The 17245-nt window shown below is 41.9% G+C and overlaps 1 protein-coding gene across 5 annotated transcripts in view; it reads right to left on the reverse strand.

Moving 5' to 3' along the window:
- The window catches only part of TPD52 (tumor protein D52), a 38969-nt gene that overhangs the window by 9672 nt on the left and 12052 nt on the right, over positions 1-17245 (reverse strand). For 2 of the 5 annotated variants that reach the window (XM_051610323.1, XM_051610322.1), the window contains exons 1-2: positions 6876-7339; positions 1490-1605 (exon numbers count right to left, since the gene is read on the reverse strand). In XM_051610323.1, coding sequence (XP_051466283.1) covers positions 1490-1605; positions 6876-7047 — 288 coding nt within the window. In that variant the 5' untranslated portion in view covers positions 7048-7339. Of the gene's footprint in view, positions 1-1489; positions 1606-6875; positions 7340-17245 lie in introns of those variants that run through there. The other 3 variants (XM_051610326.1, XM_051610325.1, XM_051610324.1) reach the window with 2 other exon arrangements.

Below are 17245 nucleotides of genomic sequence, written 5' to 3' on the forward strand. Positions count from 1 at the left end.
GCCATTTAGCTATGTGTTTAATAAAACATCTAGTAAGCAACAGTAATAGAAGGGCTAATGAGTTTTTAACATTGCCTCACAGTTGTTTCTAAGTACTAAAAGGGAAATCCAACACAGTCTGCAACAAGTTAGTGAGAAAGTCATCTACCTGCAGCTAGCTATAGTACTGGAATATGCACAAAGAACTTGGTAACTAAAAGACTGCATATTTAGGCAACATTAGCCTAGGTGGTACTTGAAGATTAGTCAAACCTGAGGCAACTGCCAGGGTGGAATGGTGGCAGACTGAGCAATTAAAAAAAACCCAACAGAACATCCAAAAAAACCCTCCAAATAGCCCCCCCACCCAGAAAAAAATCGACCATAAAACCCACAACAAAAATGCAGCACCTGCTCAGCAACTAGAAAACTGTATTCTTTGTATACTTCCTTCTTTACACAGATGATCACTTAAGCCTCTCACAGAAGCATGACCAGAAATCAGAAATCAGAAATGTCAAAAGAGTTTTACGATGACATTCTGTGGACTGTATAGATGTGACAGACACATTAAGTCCCTATCTACAAAGGTAAAGGCATACATCCAACACCACTTCCTCATCCAGACTGGACCACCCTACTCTAGTGTCAGGCTGCCCACTCATTTAAGCTCCTTTGAGGAAATACCACGTATTTTCAATGCACCTTTGTTCTGGATACCTGTCCAAAGTCCAGCATGACACACCCTAGCAGGATCAGATTTTCCCCGCCACCTTCAGCTGTTTGGTTTGGCACAAAGTAATACTCATGACTACCAAAACCAAGGCTGCATTAAATGTGCTTATTTCACATGTAATCTTTACAGGTCAACCTTAGGCTTAAGTTAGTGTCTCTTATTAGGGTTCTAAAGACAGACATAAAGAGCTACAAAAGAAAAATAACTAGCATCTCAATAAAGCTTCATTTCAACAATTCTGGAATGCATGTATCAGGCTTGAATATCTGACTGATTTTCTTTCAAACAGTGCTACTTTAACTTGCTCTTAAAAAAATTCTGCTATATGAACTATGGACAAGAACAGTTAGATGGTTAGCCAGTAGCTAAACAGTGACTACATGGATATTACTGCAAAGCATCCTTCATGAAAACAACAGCATTAGTTACTCCACACCATCTGAGACAATACCTGCTTTTGGCTTCCAACCATGTTCTCTTTGACAGTTTATTTACCCCCTTCTCACTTGTGGAAAAGAAGTGTTAGGCATTTATGCATCTTGGTTTAAGACCTGTATGCTCAGCACGTCTAACTTAATTCCCCATAGCTAGAGCTGGATGTTCTTTTCTCCTTGACACCCTCCCTTTCCCTCCCCACAATATACAGGAGTGCCCTACACAACTTTAGATAGTCACACAATAAATATGCAAAGCATTAACTGTACATTCAAAGACATCATTATCGCAGATTTTCATTCTCAAAACCAATTTAATAGCTACTTGCAAGAGGTTTACCTTAGCAAGCTCTTTTCTTAGCTCATCCTGTTCTTCTTCTGAGAGTGTTTCTGCCATACTAACTGTAGCAGCAGCATCCTCTCCAACCTCAGGTATAGAGTCACTTCTCAGCAGCCCTTGAGGTGAATAAACAGTTAAAAGTCAGATCATCATGTGTTTGCCATGTAGCAGCCAAGGTTAATGTACAGCCCTTTTGTGCCAGTGCACAAAGAAAGCCTGAGGGGACACCAAAGTCGCACTCCCCAGGTACTATGGTGTACAAGAAACCAGCAGCATTTTAAAGCTCAATATGATTGCAACTGTGGCGGTAATAGGATACTGGAAACATGCTGAGAACCACTGTCCTGGTTTTGCTGGGAAAAAGTTCTAAAATAATTTTTCTCTTCAGAGAAACTGTAGTTTTGAGAGGCTGTAAACAAAAGAGATAAGATGCTCTGGTACGTGCACAGCTCGCAACTGCTATCCGGGGCTGAGTATAACTTTGTATCTTATATTAGCGTTGGGGTTAGTATTAGTTCATTATTATGCTATTAGATCTGTTCTCACTTCAACCCACGGATCTCCTTTCTTTTTCCCAATTCCCCCTTCTGGGTGGGGGTCAGGTGGTAGAGCTTCCAAACCGCAAACATATCCCACTACTCTGACAAACTCCAAGGTTAAACTACATCCCAACCAGTAGTTTCTACACAACCTCTGCCTAGGAGTCCACATACACTCTTATTTCTCTTGCTCATGCAGCACAGAAATACTGGAAGTGCTCAAGACCAATGCAGAGGCTCCCCTCCCTCACTGCTCTCCGGATTAGATTAAAAAATGCCCATTCTCAGCAATCATGGCAACTAGCAAGCTCAGCAACAGCAGAGAAAAGGGTTACACTGCAAGTACAAACTCTTTCCCTGTACCCCGTTCAACCTCTCTGTCCCTATTATCTATGAGCACTGTGACTATAAAGTCATGGATATTGTGAACTTGAAGAAAGATGCTGGTTTTGGACAGTAAGAGAGATGAGAAGCCCAGAAAAGGAGCTTGGGAAAAAAGGCTGTCACTTCAGACAAAGAGGTGGAGAGTTGAGAAGAGACTGGTGAGGATGTGCATCCACTCATACTGCTGCCTCTTCCCCTTCCAAATCCAATAACCAAAACTCTGCCAAACTCTTCTGAATGAATCCCAAACATCCCTATGGTCTTACTCAACTTTCACCTTCACAGCTTCAGGAAGGAGAACGATAGTATTTGTGTTACTATGACACTCTCACTTCAAAAATTTGTTTATTCTTAGCCCTTAGTGATTGCACTTACTTAACTTTAAACACTCTATCAGGAAAATATTTCTCATTTTGAATCTTTGTGGCTGACACTTAAACATACAGTTTGCCAGAGCTAAAGAATCCTGTTGTAGCTTGCAAAGAGACCAATTTGCAGACATACTACTGGCTGGAGTGGTTGTGGATTTCCAGAACTATTTCTCTACTCAAGAGGTAAAATAGCTTTATATATAATAAAAATTAAATAAAAATCTTAAAAGATATTAAAAAAGCCAACATGGGATGATTGCTTGTTTGTAGGGGAGGGTTTATGTATATATATGTATATAAATACATAATCCAGGCCAAGTTGAAGACATATTAAGTATCATTCCCTTACTACTCACTATAGTAATTAACCAGATAAAAGTCCATCCTAATTTCCAGCAGCTTCTGATGGTATTGCATTGCATTATACCATCTGGTCTAGGAATCCAAAAACTCATTAATGTGCCATAAGACCAACATTAAATTTTACTGTGACACTTGATATCAAATAGCTACATCATAATCAACTGAAAAGTCAGGAGGAAAAAAGATTCTACAAGTCTGTAGTTAGTTGTAGGTATTCTATGAAATGTGCTCCTAGGAGCTGCCAAGCCTAAGAAATGAAGAGGCCTTGTCCTTGATCAAGTTACTGAACTGAGGAAAAGTTCAATTCCAGAAGTTCTTTCCAAAACAGTGTATTTTCTGCCTGCATTTGTGTCCTCTAGAAGCACACTGCTTCATGGGCAGAACATTTGTAAATGGTAAGTTACCACAGAGTTCTCTGAGAAGGAAGCACCCAGGAAGCAACTGAAACCCCATTCTGTGTTTACTTATGGCATCTCTACCAAGTTTTCTCAGAGATTTACATCCATCTTTTACACAAATACAATATAGTTCCTACAGGTTTCCCAATATACTATTTTCTGGCAGGAATTGAGGGCAGAAAAAAAAGTTTGAGTCTAGTGCCCAAATCAAAGTACAGCAATTACAGCACCTAAAAAAAAAAAATAAAATATTAAGGCTCATGTCTCACAATCAGATAATTTTTGTGTTATACATCACCATATTTCCTTTTTGTCACATCAGATGGTTACGAATGCTATACCTTTTTTCAAATTGCTATATATCCTATGAATTACATATGCCTATACTGAAGGAAAGCTAACAATTTAAACTGCAATTTCTCCTGACACTCTAAAACCCCCCAGTACACTGGCCTCCAACACCTGACCTTATTCTTCATCTGCAGCCCTGACAACAGAGCTTGCCAGTGCAAAAGCCATTTCAGAAAGTTTACAAGTTCCAAAGATCATGCTGACACCAAGAGCATTAGTGCATCCAGTGGAAACTCTGTTCAATCTGGTTATGAGGAGTCATCTGGATTATCTCACCAAAAATAGATCAAGTGAATCCAGCAGCAGGAAAACACACTGGATTGTCTGCCACAGCAATAGCTTCTGTTTTGAGAGTGTACCTTCTCTTTGGAAAACTGGTGTTTTAAGAAGTTTGTGCTGCTTGTTTGCCTACACTGAACTTAAAGAAAATGCTTAGAAGCAAGGGAATTATCTCCCCTCCCTTCCCATTCCTAGATCTTTTGGAAAAACAGGAAATCACTGCTATCAGAATCCTCCATATCTCACACTGTACATCTAACCACACCTTCCTCTCCTTGCCTTCTGCACCCCGGCCCCACCCTACTTTTTCTTTAGCTCCATTTGAAGTATCCAAACACCTTCCCACTGGTCTTTATTCTGACACCTCCTCTCTGATCCCCTGTTACTTTTCACCTCTGTGTTTGCTTTGCTCCCATTCCTCAGTTCACTTCAATGCCTGCAGGACACAGGGTTCATCTGTGCTATGGGAAGGCAATGCCAAGCAGCCTGATCAGGAAGCAGCTGTCTACACAGGTAACAACTCACAGACTTCCACAGTGGCATGGCTACAACCCAAACATACCCCACAAACTAGGGGTTTTGATCCTGGCTTTGAGCAAGCTTTGTAAGGAAAAGGTGCACAGCCCGCCTTGGATATTTTTTGCAAGCTCCAGGGAAAGAAACCAGGGAAATAGCAGTCAGCCAACAGATGACAATACTTTGGCTCAATCTGTTATTAAAAGAGCATTTCTCACTCATGGTCTCCTCTGTTCACCAGCTGAACTGTTGTTACTGGATTCCAATTTGTTACTTTTCATTACACTAGTTCTCTTGCATCTTTAGTGCTGCAAAGAACTTAAAACCCAGCTGTTTGGTCCTGTGATTGCTATAGCCAAGTCTAGCTGAGTATTTCACATCTCTCAAACACAGCAAAAACTCTTGTCAGGGAAAAAAGAAAAAATGGGAACTTACCTAGGAAAAACTTAGTAGTTTTAAGGTCAGTTTTCAAGTCTCTGTATTTCTAAGATTAACATATGTTCTCAGCAGTTTAATAGATCTAATTAAATGTACCAAATAAAGACATGAGCAAATTAGTAGGACTTCACAGATTATGTTTAGGGAATGGCACTTCAGTCCCTATTATTTGCCAGATTAGGCAAAGTATTAAGAGTCATTCAATCTACACTCAAGTTCTCTGGCTTGGGGTTTGCTTTGGTTGGTTTCAACCCAAGTTCATGATCTTTTCTGACCTGAAGTGCTTACCTCTTTCTGGCCTGAATTCAGAGATTAGCAGTAAACATTAGCTGTTTAAGGAAGTGCTGGTCATTTCAGATGAGCAGTCTTTGGGCTGGGGGAGGGTTGGCCTTAATAAAGTTTTATCTTTAGACAGATATATTCTGTGTCAAATGCCCAGGATTAACATTTTGGCTATCACTACACAGCTGGTAAAGCTAAAGAAAAAAGGCACTTGCTAGAGCTCAGAACAAGCTGTCACAAGATTGTAAGATCACCCCAACATCTGAGTAATGTACAGCGCTACAGAGGATATTTATTTTGCAATATATATATAAAGATAACATTTTAAGTGCTTCCCATTTATCTCAGTGAAAAAGCCAAACCAAGACATTTCTTCAACTTGGGGAAGGAAGTTCTTGGGCTTCTCCGAAACACCAATCACACATTAATTCAGAGCGAATGAAAAAGAAAACAAGGCCAGAAAAGGCTGGTGCTCATGATGATGCATCACCACCAGACACGGAGGACAGCTCCCCCTCATCAGAAGAGGTGGGAGATGCAGCAATTGCAGAAGTGAAAGCTGACCCCTGCTCCCCAGAGACCACTACGCCATCTGGCCCACAGAGGGGTTTGGTTTAGGTCACATGGAGGCTTCTCAAGGGCTGCATGTTTCTGAGATTGTAAAGAATGAGCCCACCAAAAAAAAAAAAAATTTTTTTAAAAATCAGCAGTTTTGTAACTTTGCCTTGCTTTGTCACACCTGAAGTCTGGCTAACCTTTCTATATTTTTAATTACACTGGATGATTACGTCTGGCAGAAAAGGTGGTAAAACCAGATTAGGATGTGGTATGCGGTAGTAGGCATGGCTGTAAGTGTTCTGTACAACAGGTTACCAACTAGACATTAGCAGGGGTAAGCACTAGACAGATGCCACTACAGCAGCCGCTTCCTCAGGGCACTGCAAATATGTTAATTATCTGCAGATGTAAGATTTACAGCAATCTAAATTCTAGATGGATCAAAGTAAAGGTTTTAGAGGGCTTTTTTGTTAATCAGTGATATTTTCAGTACTAAGGCAAAAGCAGATGTTAGTATGACTTCAGAGCTCGCTCTGGACAGTCTAAGTATGCAATTCCTACCTTCCCCCCAGAAAACCCTAATAGTCAAACTAGACCAATTACCCAAATCTTGCAGAAGTTGCCCTTTCGTTCCTAATTTTTTGTTCATTTTATTTTCCCTCAAACAGCCTTTCTACTGAGTTAAGAAACAAAGTAAAACTGGTAAATGCGTAGTACTTCAGGTACTATCTACAAGACACATCAAAGCTACTAAGCTAACAGGGTTAAAAGCAGGTCAACTTCTACCTTCATTTACATCTGCATTTCAAGCAAATTTTAAGGATTCTTAAATTGATAAGCTCTTTTTTTACAGACATCACTAAATTTTCCATATAGAGGTTTTTAAAAAGAAAGAGCAGGAAGTTACCTGACTTTGCCAGTGTAGGTGATCCAGGTGGAGAAAGGTTTATGCTAGGCGACAGGTAAAGATAATTTCTGTTCACTCCAGCATTGAAATCGAAAGGTGATTTATAATCCTCATACAGATCCATGCCAGGACATTCACAATGTGCAGCCGCCCTCTTCTTCCACCAAAGCATTCATCTTCGCTTTCTGGGGCCACCCAGGCAGCAGGATTCAGAAACCCTCCATTTCTTCACATGGCATTCACTGTACCTCCTCATAAAATTCAGCTCTCTTACGCCTCTGTTAAGATTCGACAGAGCTGTCTAGCAAGTGGTTTCTCAGCCATCTTGTGGCTGTTTACATGCCACAAAGTTAAGATCCTGTAAATTTGTAACTGGGGCTGGACTTAAACAAACCGTTCCTTTAACAAACATTCACAGTGCACCATTCGTGGGTTCTGGAAGAGCCTTGGTCCTCTGCAGAACTGCATCAAGAGTTTTCAATCATTCAAATAAAAAAGGTCAGCTGACTGCAGCTACACCAGGATATCCTTAATCTTCTAGGACACAAAAGGATTACTAGGCGTAATCTATCCTATATACCATCTGTGTAGGACTTTTTCCTCTGATTAATGGAAAATTCTGGGTATGTTAACTGTTTCTGCAGCTCCTTCCATCATTGTAATAATCAGTAGCCAGAGCCCAGTCTCTGCTGCCCACGTATCACACCGTGAGTGAGCTCACAACAGGAGAACACAGCACTCGTGTCTGAAGGCTACACTATAAACAACACCTAGTTTTTTTATGAAAGTGCTGACGTGCATTATGATTTGTGCATTATGATTTTTTTTGGGTATAAGGGGTTTTTGGTAGGTTTTTTTAATTAAAAAAAAAAATTTTTTTTGAAGCGCACAGCTCTAGTTCTTCAGCCAGTCATTTAGAGCAGCCAGTTATGCCAGGAACCAGTAACGCTGGAATGCATGGTCCTGACTAAATGTATTTATGTTTTGACACATATGCCATTTAGAAAGATCAGCTTCCGTAAGCCACTTGACAATACTGGGTGTTTAAGACAGCTCTGGGAAGCTGAAGTGTTCCTTACCTAAAAGAGGCACTCAGCACAGTTTTGCAAAGCTTCACTACATTATACTTTTCTTTCATGGTCAGCTTCTTTCACTGAAAAAACAAGCTTACTACCACTGCAGATCACCTTTACAGCTGAGCAATGACTTCCTCCAAAGGCCACATCTCCACCTGGGCTCTTCACTGCAGCCTGCACATAGAGGAGCATTATCAAATGGAACCCACCATGAGAGCAATGTTTTAAGACAGAGCTGATCAGGGACATTACACCACCCTCTGCTCACAGCTGTAAAAGCAAAGGAGCCTTGCAGCGTATATTCCCTATAGATACAAGAAGAGACCATACCACTTCTGAAGTTTTAACTTCTCATTTCCACTGCAGTCAGGGAGGGGGCGCAGGAACAGACCTTCTAGCTAATTAAAGAGCAGTTCCTTTAGGCTGCAGACCTACATTGGTTTCTGGTGCAGACTACCTGCTGGCTCTTAACAATGAGTGTGCTGGAGCCTGAAACACAGGTCTCTGCTATTTTCCAAACCCACTGAAAAGAAGAAAATATAATGCCCCTCTGTATTTCTGACACATGGCTGCGGCATCTGCCAGAAATACTGCAAAGTTCACCTGACAAAGGTCAAAGCTTTCGTCACAGATTCTAGTTAAAGCATCCAGAGGCAGCAGAGAACTGTAACAAGTAATAATATACCCTCTATTAACCAAGCATGCCGACATGAATAGTTACCCATTCTGCTTTGCAGCCTTCCCTCCTGTAACTCAGCAGGTAGGGACTTCCTTCTGTACAAAAGGCTCAGGCAATAGTTGTACTAATAGGATTAGACAAAATGACAAGTTATCAGGTGTGGCACACTGGAAGACCATTACTCTGCTGACACAGAAAGTGAAAGTAATGGTGAGGCTACCACCTTATCCCAACCCCAAGGGAATCATTCACTGTAACACTAGTCAATGCTAGCACACAAGTAAAAGACATTCCAGCCTTAGGAAGATACATTAATCCCTGCTAACAATCAGGAATACTATTTCGCAGCTAAGGACATTCACTGGAGTCAACACTTTAGGTTCTTGCCATTTACAAAAAACTCCCTACAATTATTTTTACCCCAAATTATCGATTTAAAAAATCTGGTACTCTTCCTGCATCTCATGCAAAAGTTGGCTTCATGGTCCTAGAAGCACCTGCATTGTCAGTCTACATTATAGACACAAGTGCGTACAGGCCAAGCTCTCCGACACATCTTCAGTGTGCTTGGAGAGAAAAGTACACTGTTCTAGTCCACCACTAGAACATGCCTCTAAGGGCTTACAGGGCAGGTTTGCAACCCTGCAAATCTGAGCCTCCATGCAAGAGGCATGAATTCTACCTTTGCCCTGGCTTATGCACAGTATGAGCACAAGCCCAGAAGTTATCCAAGACAGTTATCTAGCTTTTAGAAATATTACTGTTCTAAGGCGATTGCCAGGAGAGGAACCATGCAAGCTCTCCTTACTTCAAACCACCCTTTCTCAGATTAATCTACCTTATAGTCATCAAACAAGCCACCTAACTTATAGTCATCAAACAAGCCATCAAACACATCCACCTCCTGCTCTCTTACCTGCAGAAGTTTACAGGAGTATTGCACCTTACTCATTCTTAGCTACAAATCGTACCCAGCGATGAAGAAGCTGTCTCACTGAATAAGCTTCTTCCACATCACCTAGGGAAGACTGATGGTCTTCACCCCAAAGTACAAGCCAATCTGGCTGTAGGAAGGAAGAACTGCAATCCACCCTTCCAAACCTGCTGTAGGACAACTTCTAGGCTACCTGTCATCCCTAACTCAACCACTTCAGGGAAGACAAGCACTCCCCTGCCAGCTATAGCAGTCAGTTCATCTGCTTCTTTCTCAGTACCTCCTAAACACACCCAGGGATTCAGTGCAGAGCAAGGCAGCACTCCCTCCACACTGCCTGAAGGCTGTCCAAAGAAGATAGGTGCTGTTAGCTGTTGGTGCAGTGCATTTAGAGGAGGAATGAATTTCTCTCCAAGGGACTTTCCAAGTTAAAGTGAAGGTCCCAGGGAAACAAAGGATGGGGATGACAGACAAGCAGCCACATGGAACCTAAAATAAAGGTTTTGCTCTGCAGTGCAAAGCTTTCACATGAGTTTAGCAGCTCTCACCAGTGAGCACAGCTAGGCAACAGCAGGAATCAAGATTTCTCTACGCTGTGGCAACAAGCTCCTTATGAAGCCTGTCTAAAAGGCCTTCCCATGACTAAAATACCCCCCCGCATGGCCATCATCCTCCTCACTCTTCATGGTATTTCAGAGCACATGTAGCCAGCTCCAGGTGGAACTGAGGCTGTACAGCCATTCCCTGCTAGATGTACCTTGCCTTCCCAGTGCAAGACATACATTTTAGAGCTGATGCTTAAGTTCAGACTTTTTACATGGCTTGAAGTAGTTGTGCATGCTCAAGTATCTTTGTTCTTTTCCCTGCATAGCAAATTCAATTGTTACAGGTATACCTTGGTTGATACTGCAAGTATCAGCTGCAAACCAGTACCTGAAAAGACCTTGAAGCCTAAGGACACACTTGCTCTAGAGACAAGGTGCAGTGAGGTTTTCTTCATTATGCAACAGATGAAACTGAAGATTCTGCTGTTGCAGAACAAGTAGTCATATACCCTTAACAACACAGAATAATTAAGAGATTGGGACTGAAGTAATTTATACCCTTTTAGAAGCTCATGTTTGAGAGACTGGCATGAAGGTAGATAACTTTCCACCAAGGATGCATGAACCAGTTACCAGCAAGTTCAACTGAATGTCACAAAGAGGCTCAGGAAGCCTCAGCAAAGCATTACCACAACTCCAACCACTAATCATGTTGTAATCTCCTCTGTAAGGGTTAGGAGAGTGTGCTTAATGCTCTCCCAGGTAACTATTTAGTATCAACAGTCAGCATAGATTGTGCACATGTGGGTGGGAACTTCCTGCACATCTAGAAAAGCTGTTAAGTTTGAGTAAACACTGTTAAATGGATATTTGCCTGTCTAGTTTCTGCTTCAGCTGTCACCTGCTACCCTAGCCCAAGGCTCTATCAGCAATTTAAGTAAGACAATATAGTACTAAAGCACTTCTACCTTGTCAGTAGCTAAGCAAGGATAAGCTGTTACAGTAGCCTTGGATTTGTCTCCTGTTTTAGCACAGAGATGTCAAACTTGTACACCACAGCCCATATTTTTGGCAAGCCTACCATGACTCCAGCACTTAAGTCAGCAAAGAAAAGAGGATGGGGGAAGATGAGGGGAAGACTTTGTGGACAGAGATGGGGAAGAGATGCGTGCTGTTTTGGGGGCATAGCAAAAAGATTCAACCTTACTTCAAGGCTGATTTTTAAGATCCAACTGCCTGCTGCTCAGCCTACACCTGGTTTGAATTTGCATCCTCTGCAGCCTGCTAACAGGTAAGACTGACTGGAGGCCTTCCAGTAACTGCAGCTGGGGCAAAGACTTCCAGCCAGGTCCCCCATCTTTCCTAGGTAGATCCCAATCAGGCAGCAACAGTCAGAGACCCTCTCTCCACTCCAGCTGAGTTTTATAGGGCATAAGCTGTTTAAAGAGCTATAAAGCTACTTAACCATCTTAAGCCAATCTAGGTTCTGTAGCATCAATTCGATCTTCAAAGTCTTACCAATTTACAGACAAGTAAAGCTTTTCCGCATCTGATCCAAGGCCTTAAAACTGCATTAAGATGCTCTGAAGCAGTACTACAGAAGCCCAAACATTAAGCAAGCCTTAAATTACTACATTTGTGCTCCTATTTCCACACCATGCTCTCTCCCCTCCCTTTAAAAGCAGATAACCTTTTCCAGCCCCCAAGATTTGTACATTAAATGAACAGAGCTGCACAGCTATAGCAGCTGCTGAACAGTCTGACTACAGGCTTCTGCAGCCCTCTTAGTAATGGTCAGCAGCCTGTGGCTTAAAGGTTTAGATGTTTGCTGTCTTTTAGCAAAGTCCAGCTCAACACCACTACACTAATCTCATTACTTCAGCCTCCTCCTCACGTGCTTTCTCTGGACTAGCTCTCTTTGATGCAACAGTACTGTCCAGTATGGTTGTCTGTTTAGAAACACCTTCTCCACCATTTTCTTGAGACTAAATGCTGCCTTCACTTACTCATATTAAAAAAAAAACAAAAAAACCACAACAAAACAAAACCAACAAAACAAACAAAAACCCCAAACAAACAAAGAAACACACAACCAAAACACAACCCCCAAAAAAAAAAAACCCCAGCAGAACCCTCTTGGAATGATCAGTATTCTTACAAGATGTATCACCACAAACACTTTTGAGTGTTACAGTTTAGGATTATGGGGTTGCTAGCATCGCTCTTTTCTTAAACCAAAGCCTCGGCCCACAGCATTTCAGACAGCTGATGCATGTCTTAAGTGAAGGCAGCAGTTCCCTCCTCCTCTCAATCCAATTACAAACTGAGACTAATTTCCTGAGATCTCGTGAGGGAGTAGATCCACACTCCAGCATATTTTGCCACTAGAAAAGCTGGTATCACAGTAAGGCTGTTAACCCATTCGTAGGAAACAGAAGTCTCTGTATTTGCACAGGTTCTGCACTACCTCTTGAAGATACCTGCTCCAGCACTTACAAGATTTTCATTAGGCAGAAATCCCTGACTTATGGCAGAGTTTTGTGTCTCAACAGTGGTCAAAGCAGTCACATTTGTCGGCTCCAGCAACAGGTGAAAAGTGTTTCCAAGCTGTGAAAAGTGTTTCCAAGCTATGAAAAGAGCCCAGGCCAAAGGAGAGAGTAGCCAGCCACCCCAGTGATCAGGAGGGTATTGCATTGACTCTGAAGAAGTTAAAGCCAAACTCTGCAACTACAGAGGAACATTTCCAAATGAGATTAACAGAGTCAAAACACTGTCAGGTAGATTTTAGAGGAATGTATTTAGTTATTTGACTTCAGCTGCTTATCCCAGTTATGCTGCCATTCTCTAAAGACTCTGATCCCTGGTAAGAGACTGAACTTGTCAAAAACACTGTAGAAATAGTTCAAAATGGAAGCCAGGTGACAGTTGGAAAAGATTAGGAAGAAATGGCTGCTGTACAGAATGGGATTCTTTTAAACAAAGTTTCAGTGTGTAACTTTGCAATCTAATTAAAGCTTTACTTGAGTAAGTTTGGTTGGAGCAACTCCCAGACTCTCTCACAAGACAGGTTTGGTCTTTTGCACTCTTAAAGCAAACTTCACTCTTTCAAGACTGCACCCCAGAGCTTCCATCTCTGAAAAGCAGCTCAAAAAAATGCCTACCATTTCCTCTCCATAATATCAGGTCCCACCATGAAAATTATACTGAAGTTTAAAGAACAAAGCAGATTTGATTACATGTTAGGCTGAACCATGTACTATATCTGAAAGGATAATCACCAAAAAACCCACCATCTGTAATCTTAACAATACTATAATAATACCAGGAAACACCCTTAAGCACTTGATTTACACAATAGCTCTCACCACCTAATTACCAAATTCATGCCTGGAACAATGTGATGCAAGCAATGGGGCTTAGGATAAGTACCTCATAAAATCCATCTGGTCATGGTCCTGGGCAATCAGCTCTAAGTGGCCCTGCCTGAGCAGGGGGAGCTGGAGCAGATGACCTCCAGGGGTCCCTTCCCACCCCAACCATTTTGTGATTTAGACAATGGATGTGCAACATCACAAGCTGCTTACCCAGATCCTCCAAGATCAGAAACCCTGGAGAGGCTGCCTAGGAACATGACTCCTGGTGCTCTGCCCCATGGGAGGTCTGTAGCCAGCCCTTCATCTTGTGAATTAGATTTGCAAATACCTACCTGCTGATATGATTCTCCTACACTCTGTAAATTGAGCTTTGGACAGAGACTTCCCAAAAGACCAGGCACTTCCACACATCTGTCCAGCGTACAGTAGTATTATGCCAGCTGACAAGCAAGGCAAGAGCATTTATGGCAGTATTATTTTTATTTCAGTTAGGAGTCTTCAGGAAAAAAGGTAGCTGACCAGTCCAGTTGGGCCAGATTCTGGGGAAAAAAAAAAGTTCTGTATTTACATAAAAGGGACTGACATTTTGTTCACAAGAAGAATGAGTGAGCAACTTCTTGGATCTGACAGGTGATTCTAGACCTCTTACACAGAAGAAGCTCTTGGCAAATATGTTTCAGGAAGTCATCCACTTCTTCCTGAACCCCCTTTCCCCAGAAGGGAAGTGAATGTATGCCTCTGCAGAAGGAAGAGCTCATTCTTTTATACAAAGAAAAGCTTGAAGGAGACAATATATCTATCAGTGTCAGTATGTTAAATCTACCTTACAGCAGGAGTCTCTCCTCCTCTCACACTTTAATCTATTGGTTAAGCAGAGCCCAGGGTAACTAGGTTGAAGTCTTTAAATCCCTTCTCAGACTCCTCAATTTATTCTTCACCCACTCCATTGCAGCTTCCTTTATTCCTCCAGCAACTTTCCCCAGCACTTGCTCTCAGGTTCTCCTAGAAAAGCTCCATAGTCCAGAAAAAGCTGGCAGAAAAGCTTTCAAACACACTGGTTAAGCTAGAGATGTTAGATTGCCCTTCAAAAGCACTCAGTGTCACTCTGTGCTCAAACTATAGTATTTTTTAATGTCATACAAGTCATCCAGACAGAGTCAAAGGACAATAACCTGCAGGTGGGCTCCCACAAAGGACGCATGAAGAACACCAACTGGAGTTAAATCTGTTAGAAGCACTGCTAAGTTTACCATCAGAAGACAACAAAGTATGGAAAGCTCCATCTTGTCAAAACAGCCTTCCTCTGTTGACATAGTTGCACTCCAAACATCCCTAACACTAATGAAGGAATCAGGGCAAACTGGCTGCACTGTCCTAAGAACTCACCCAATTTCTAAACACAGGCAGTGTTCAGATACCTTCATCCCTGGCAACCTCACTGCAGATTTGATGTGACTTAATGGAAGCACCATTTTGACTTCTGCTTTTACATATACATGCTCTGCTAGGTGGCTGCCTTCACACAGAAGCCTGGCAGCCAAACTTTTGCCAGGTTGTCTGGATACCATACTTCTTTTTTCTGCCTACTCTTCATAGGGCTGTCCTGCCCTCCTCTGGACTAACAGCATGAGCTGGCTTAAAACACATCCAAACAATATACCAGAAGTCAAATGAAGGTACTTCACACTAGGCTGGAGCTGTTTCAGTAGGCTACAAAAATGAGCAAGCCCAAGCTTCTAACTTAACACTTTTTGTCCTAAAACCCAAACTTAAGCTCATTGCAACTTGGGAGAGAATTATGCCCCTCCAAAAATGCATATTAAAATGCACAAATTAATTTGAAAACTTACAGCTGCATCTATCTCTTATTGTACACAGACCAAACAGAGGTGGTGACACACAAGTTCCTGGGACATCAGTTACTTTTAAGTAGTCCCTCCTGACAAGCACAAACCCTTCTAATTTCTCATGTCTCTCCGCTCCTTGCAGTCACATCCTGCTCCTGGAAACTGCAAAACTGGAAAAATGTGCAATTTTTTTGACAGAACTTCCACACACAGGTTCCTGGTTGCACGGTTAAGCTGCACTCCTGCTATAATCTGGCTCCTTATTCAGTTATCCATAAGCTTTTTGCTCAGTAATTCAGCCACCAGGTTAATACTCTCTTCCCTTCTCAGGCCCTGACTAACCAAGTTTAAGAGCTGCACCAGTGCTGTCTAACAAATGTAATAGTGTAACACAAAGTATGATTTCTCCAATACAAGCAGCAAGCTGTGTAAAAGTCATATTAACATTTTTGCTCTTGGCTTACCTGAGAACATAGTGCAAAATGTCCATGAATCTGTAAAACCCTGCCTAGCCAGCAATAATAGTGCACTGGTACAATAAATATGCAATCATATATGCCCCCCAAAAAATCTCTCGAGTCTTAAGAACATGCTCCTGATCCTCCTTCCCCAACCACTCAGATCACATCTTTAGACTGGTAATGCTTTTTGCCGCAAACCCTTCAGAGAACCAGTCTGACCATGAGGTACTTAAAAGCTGACAAAAGACACGGGGCCAGTTACCTAGCTTATCCAAGCAGATGAGCCCATAACAAAGACAAGCCCATATTATTCATCTATATTTCTCATTCACTGCAGAATTTTGGTAAGCCCACCTAAACTTAAGAAAACAAGACCTCCCAGAGGAGTGGTAATGGCACACCAGACTGCTGGTATGAAGTGCTCTCACACACTGATGCAGCAGTTCACTATTACGGGGTGGGTCTCCTTTGAAAACACAGAGTAAGTCGTGGTGCTTTCTCTGCAGCATCAAACAAGATACATCACGTATTCCTTTACAGTCCAGCATTTTACCAGTCACCAGTCCAACCATGTAGCACTTGAAGTGTCCTATTCCAGATGGAGTTTGGCTGCTTCTTCCCTGTACTGCTTCACAGCATGCCCACCTGGGCAGCACCAGTTCCTGCAGTGCTTCAAAACTGACTTGGAGCAATGGATGTCACTAGCAAAGTGACTTGAACTGCATTCTGCCAGAACTGCAAATTGGTCAAACTCTAGATAGAATGCTTGAATACTTCTGCACTGCTTTTAATCTCATACAAGAAATGAGGGAGAATCCTACAACTATGTATGCAATGAACCAGGAGTAATTCACAAACAAACAAACAGCACTGACTGGCTTGCCTTTTTGTTTTGTTTTGTTTCTAATATAATGCAGATAAAGCATCTACCTTCAAGGTATTATGGTCACTGAAGTTTCCATTGTATTAATACATGTACTCTGAGATTTTATCTGACTAATATGTCCTTGAATGACTTTTAATGCTGCTCGACCTGAGCAAATCCTATTGAGAGACATTTGCTCCTACTCCAAGTCAGACTAGGATATTAAATGAAATGAAACTCCTAGCCTCCAGAAATACCGCTGTCACACAAATCAACAGGTAGTCATTCAACATTAATCTCTCCAAAAGCAGAGGAAGGCAAAGAAAAGGGTCAAAATAGTTTGTTCAGAGATGATTCCCCACAAAAAATAAATCTTTCAAGGATTTCCAGGTCCTAGAAGAACTTGAGCATGGGACACCTCTCACTGGACCAGGCTGCTCAAAGACCCATCCAGCCTGGCCTTGAACACTTTCAGGGTTAGTGCATCCACAGCTCCCCTAGACAACCTGCTCCAGTGTCTCACCATCCTCACAGTAAAGAGCTTCTTCCTAAAATCCTATCTAAATCTACCCTCTTTCAGCCTAAATCC

The sequence above is a fragment of the Apus apus genome, chromosome 2, assembly GCF_020740795.1.
Source record: "Apus apus isolate bApuApu2 chromosome 2, bApuApu2.pri.cur, whole genome shotgun sequence".
Classification (NCBI taxonomy): Eukaryota; Metazoa; Chordata; class Aves; order Apodiformes; family Apodidae; genus Apus; species Apus apus.